At 36.8% G+C, this 5,000-nt stretch overlaps 2 protein-coding genes across 14 annotated transcripts in view; both read left to right on the forward strand.

Annotated features, from left to right (window-relative positions):
• The window catches only part of LOC125036441 (low-density lipoprotein receptor-related protein 1B-like), a 23,232-nt gene that overhangs the window by 11,076 nt on the left and 7,156 nt on the right, over positions 1-5,000 (forward strand). Inside the window, exons 10-15 of the mRNA XM_047629034.1 lie at positions 673-777; positions 1,028-1,175; positions 2,700-2,876; positions 3,105-3,179; positions 4,053-4,072; positions 4,500-4,856. Coding sequence (XP_047484990.1) covers positions 673-777; positions 1,028-1,175; positions 2,700-2,876; positions 3,105-3,179; positions 4,053-4,072; positions 4,500-4,856 — 882 coding nt within the window. The remainder of the gene's footprint in view (positions 1-672; positions 778-1,027; positions 1,176-2,699; positions 2,877-3,104; positions 3,180-4,052; positions 4,073-4,499; positions 4,857-5,000) is intronic.
• LOC125036306 lies at positions 334-4,662 on the forward strand. Of its 13 annotated transcripts, none has more exons than XR_007115888.1 (6): positions 334-587; positions 2,506-2,543; positions 2,700-2,876; positions 3,105-3,179; positions 3,972-4,102; positions 4,635-4,662. XR_007115888.1 is itself a non-coding variant. In XM_047628781.1 (6 exons), exons 3-6 carry the CDS (start codon positions 2,716-2,718, stop codon positions 4,403-4,405), a joined length of 498 nt encoding a protein of 165 aa, XP_047484737.1. In that variant the 5' UTR covers positions 374-442; positions 2,506-2,564; positions 2,700-2,715; the 3' UTR covers positions 4,406-4,508. The 13 variants fall into 13 exon arrangements, 11 of the variants coding, with proteins under 11 accessions (XP_047484743.1, XP_047484737.1, XP_047484742.1 ...); XM_047628781.1 differs by lacking the exon at positions 4,635-4,662 and adding an exon at positions 4,264-4,508 and having other exon boundaries at positions 374-442; positions 2,506-2,564; positions 3,983-4,102; XR_007115887.1 differs by lacking the exon at positions 4,635-4,662 and adding an exon at positions 4,264-4,508 and having other exon boundaries at positions 379-587.

Below are 5,000 nucleotides of genomic sequence, written 5' to 3' on the forward strand. Positions count from 1 at the left end.
CATTCTCCAAACTCAGGACCGCGAGTTCTCAATGCAAATAAAAATCAGACTCGTTAAAACTTTTGTCTGGTCGACTCTCCTGATGATCAGATATCTATCAAATGTGAAATACATATTATTATCATTGTTATTGAAAGCAAAACAACATTAGTACACACATTTTTGTTAAGATTTAATAATAAAACAGTTTCCCTTAATCAGATGTAATGGTAGCAAATAACAATATCAACACTGTGAACTATAAAGTTATGAATCATTTTACATGCAACTTAATGACAGCAATTGAAAGTATATACGTATAGACATACAAGTGTTTGCAGTATTCATGGACGAACACCTGTGCCTGTGCTCTTTCGAATCCTTTACATGTAGTTCCTCGCTCAGCATTGTGGCGCCAAACCCCACACTTTGAGGCTGACTGAATGAAAGAAAAGTTACTCAGGTAGGCCTGGATAAAGGTCGCGAAGTCCCAGTCCTCATTATCACTGGCTTTTTTTTTCTTCTAAATGTGGCTGCTATCAGTTATTTTAGCTGCTGTGGATATTATAACAGAAATGATGAAACTGAGAAACACTGAACACAGAAAGGTACGTCATGATTTTGTATAATTAGAGAGAATTGGCCATTTTTAAGGTTTCAGTGTATAATCCATTTGGCACGAATGGTGCGCAGACCGGGTCAAGTTCTCAAATACTTTGGTCGTTCAATCACGCCGAGTGTTCCAAATGTCTCTGGTGCCTGCCACTAGTTTGTGTACTGTAGATGTGTCGCCATCACGCAAGTCTTTATTAATAACTGACTTTTCCAAACTATGATACCCAAAAGACCCCATGTCATTGAAGTGGCAGGATGTGTCACTTTGCCACATAATACTTGGGCCGGAGTGAATACGCGCCAGGCCGCTGGTACACCTCGAAAATTGTCGCACTATTGAAGGTTCTTTTTGAAAAAAAACAAAAAACCTTCTGTTGCTTCGGTTTCTTTTAAGTGGCGAAATCGAAGTCCTCTTTCATTCTTCGGCTCACAGTACGTAAAGATATTTGGGTTGCTTACTCTCAGATGAGGGCAGGTGATGTGAGGGTTAGCACCAACCTGCTACTTGAGAATCTTAAGAGTGCGTGGGGACGTTATCCTTTGCCTTCTTGTCGTTGTCTTGGTCCACAACTAGCCCAAAGGTGCATTTTTGCTCTTGACGGAACTTTTTGGTCAGATATCTTGGTTGAGTTTCGTACCCAAACCAAGTAATTTCAAACTACCTTCAGAGGAAATGATTAATATTATCACTATCAAATTGCGATCATATCTGTGCCGACCAGAAGTATGAACTGAAGTATATTAATAGCTTTATTATTCTCCAGAGCAATGGTTCTTAACCGATAAAAGCTATGTACCACCTTCTACAGAAATATTCTTTGCATACTAAGTGTATAATGTACTTCATTTGTTGAGATTCTCTCATACATATTTGATATACACAAAGTATTATGAAAATTTACAGTAAAGTCTAAAAAACAGTCCTTTTTATCCAATAAGCTACGAACATTTATGTTCATTTTTATCTGATCCTCACTGACTCCCTGAAACCCATCCCTGCTATATAAGAAAAGTACTATCTACTCAGAACAGTAATATGGCATTTTATTCTTCTTTGTTATCTATGAATAGTTTTCGCTCGAAAGTGTGTGGATGATTTCCTCTTTTCTTTAGTTATTCCTAACTTTTGTTGCTACATAATATGGATTTCAATTATTTTGGAAAATTGTATTTCCTTCATCTTCATTTCACGCAAAACTAAGATGAAGGAAGATTTCCTCGTCAGTAAATTCACTATCACTACAAACAGCGTTCATTGTAAGGTATTTTTGAAAGATGGGACCATGAAGTGCCGCATTGTCATGGGTAAATAACAAACCTGCCTGACCAGGGCTCGAACCTCGGATGCTCCAGGCATAACACGGAATGACTTAGGATTTGAATGTTTAAATCAATTCCCAGCGAGTGCTCACGGGGATTGTGTGTAAAACCTCGTTATCATTACTCTAGTAAGAGTAGATAGGTAATGTCTATGGATCTAATGAGATCCTAGTCACTCCTTTAAAGGTCGTGTTATGGTTGGTTTAGTACTGGTTCAGGAGGGTTGTTATTTATCCATATCAACACTGCATTATCCCAGTATCATATACGTTTGTACAATATATATTTATACATAAACATACATACATATATATATATATATATATATATATATATACATATATGTGTGTGTGTGTGTGTGTGTGTGTGTGTGTGTGCGTCCGTGCGTGCGTGCGTGCGTGTGTGTGTATGTGTTTGTATATATATGTATATATTTACACACATACATATATGTCTGTGTAGAAATATAAACAGTCCTACATTTTTTTAACCATCCATGTAGCTATGGATGGTAGCTATTATTAACTTATATTTGTTTATATCCATGTGTACGTACCTGGACCACCGTAACTCTGAACTGTTTACGTGCAGTCTCAGCATCAGATTCGCTCGAACGGTCGAGGAAAGAGGTAACTTCTCCACATCTGTCTGTGGGTGCTTTCTCTGTGGTTGTTCTTCCTCTGTGCACTTTTTAATGCCGTGATGAAATAAATTCTTACCTATTCCACTCTCTCACATGTGATGAAAATGAAACTGGAGTTTTGTTTTTATCTTTTTTCATGCAGATTTGACCTTGTAAACATGGTGAAATGTGTTGTATACTTCCAGGGTAGAGAAGGAAATGAACCTGATGCTGGTGGATTTGCAAGCACCCAGTCTTCGCTTCTCCTAACAGCCCAGAAGAATGGAGGAGGTGGATCATTTCCCTCAAACGCCATGACACAGGATGGTACCCAGTCCAGGTTGGTGTATGTGTGCTACATTTGAAGGCATGTGTTTATTTCATGTATAAACCTTCATCTGTAAATGAACAACGATATATATACTATCTTATAATTACATTAATTAATAGATATCGATGCTTATGTTAAGGATGAAGGTTTAAACTGATGAAATATCTAATAAGCAAAATTGGTCTGAGATCTCCTGTGGATGTGCATTTTTTGAATTCGGGACATTTCTTTCAAGAGACCTTCGGGAAAACAACAGCAGCGTGATATTTTGAAATCTGATGCTGTTCCTTTGATCTTCAACTGCCACCCAGAGTGAGTACATTTTCGGCAAATATCCTTCCATTTCGTTTAGGAATATTTTTTTGGTATGTGTTTTTATGTCTTGAATTAATGTTTGCAGTGGCAATGGTGGATATCTTGGAAGCAGAAGAGGAGTTGTGAAAAATGAAGAGAGATTTTAACCTCAATTTCAATGTTCTTCGTTCATTTTCTCATTTTTAATGGTATTTTTCTTCTACGTACAAAACAATGAAAAACAAAGTAGTTTGTTTATTAATGTGTGTCCTGGTCTGTCGAGTTTATCTTTTTTTTAAGTAAAATAGTTTACCTGTGTGACGCCCGGTTTAGTTCGTATGTTATGTGCATAGAAGTTTATTAAATTGCTTGTAGTGTGGAATAATTCATTTATTGTTTATTAGAGTTTGGCCCAGTTAGTAAGGTTGTTCATTAATTAGTGTGACTTAAATGACTATCGTTTATTACCAAAATTGGTACTTGAAAAGGCTGATCACGACTTGCCAGGTGATTTGAATCCTGTTTGAATAATAAAAACATTTTTGCTCTACTGGATTATAAGATGCAGTGAAAATTAGAGAGTGCTTTGAATGTGTATGCTTTCTATAATACAATATGTGTATATAGAAATGGGTAATTATTTTAAGGAAATCAGTTTGAAATGGAGTAATGATAATAATATCAATAATAAAAGTCATAATGATAATAATGATATTGGTAATAAGAAAAATCAAATATTTGTCATGAAAATGTGTTAAGAAAGGTTCATGAATTTCGTTGTTTCGTGTAGTGTACTTTCTTGTCCGTCAGTTCACCTACAGACAAAATGTTTGTTGTCAAGATGCAATAATGAACAGCGACCAGACGTTAATCTTCCCTTATTGTGAGCAGCCTTGGCCCTTGCAACATGGGTATAAAGGGAAAATAATACTGTGGTTAAAGTAAGTTGCTTTTATTTATTTGCAAGACAAGATCATTGCAGATTGATAAGATATATTGCCTGAATTTATTCTGAAATACTGTGGTATACTCTGTAGCTCCTTAATTACGTGATTTTATAATGTTCAAATAATTACTGAAAATATTATGCGACTGTTCACAGATTCAAGTTCACTTTTCAGAAGAACAAACCGAAGATATTCTTATTTCAGCCTAAGTCCCTTATACACCCAACCTCGTCATTCCTGCATCATTATCAAATCCATCATTTTTTATTTATTCACTTTTTCATATTCATGAAATGATTAGTATCATTGTACTGTTGAAGCGCTTTGAATGTTGTTCGCTTTGGCCTATGATCGTGACTGAATCTGAGCGAGAGTGAATGATCATGATGAGAGTATTGTATAAAACCTTTAAATCCAATTGCATACAAACGTATGTTTATTTTGTCAAATAACGTAATACTTCCATCTGCAATTTTGACAACAAAATTGACCCGAGTAGCATTTTCTAACAAAGTCATGCTTGTAGATTGGTGGGGAAGTTCTGAGGGCAACGAAAATTTTGAGGCACCGGGTTACAGCACCAGAGGCGCATACCCATTTCCTAACACCAGCTGCCCTGACAAGACGTCGCTCAGTGGAGCGGACGCCGAGTGTCGGTCCGTCTGCAGCAGAGACTTTCACTGTCCCGTCCTCCAGTACTGCTGTCTCAACACTTGTGATCGCAGGTGTGTCACGCCGGAATTGCTAGGTAAATATCTCTTTCTTTATGCTCCCATTAATGTCAGTATATCAGTGATTTAGTTGTACAGCTGATGGGTGTTACATCGAAAATCATTCTGAAAAAGTAATTTCGGGGACCGAGTTCAGCTAAGACATTTCCTTTTCCTGGTGT

Source organism: Penaeus chinensis, chromosome 21 (genome assembly GCF_019202785.1).
Source record: "Penaeus chinensis breed Huanghai No. 1 chromosome 21, ASM1920278v2, whole genome shotgun sequence".
NCBI lineage: Eukaryota > Metazoa > Arthropoda > Malacostraca > Decapoda > Penaeidae > Penaeus > Penaeus chinensis.

Excerpts from the sequence above, each read along its gene's own strand:
- LOC125036306 (XM_047628777.1), top strand. The coding sequence starts at position 507 with ATGTGGCTGCTATCAGTTATTTTAGCTGCTGTGGATATTATAACAGAA. Across the intron at positions 2,544-2,699 it reads TCGAACGGTCGAGGAAAGAG|ATTTGACCTTGTAAACATGG; the intron begins GTAACTTCTCCA and ends TTTTTCATGCAG. Across the intron at positions 2,877-3,104 it reads CAGGATGGTACCCAGTCCAG|ACCTTCGGGAAAACAACAGC; the intron begins GTTGGTGTATGT and ends TTCTTTCAAGAG.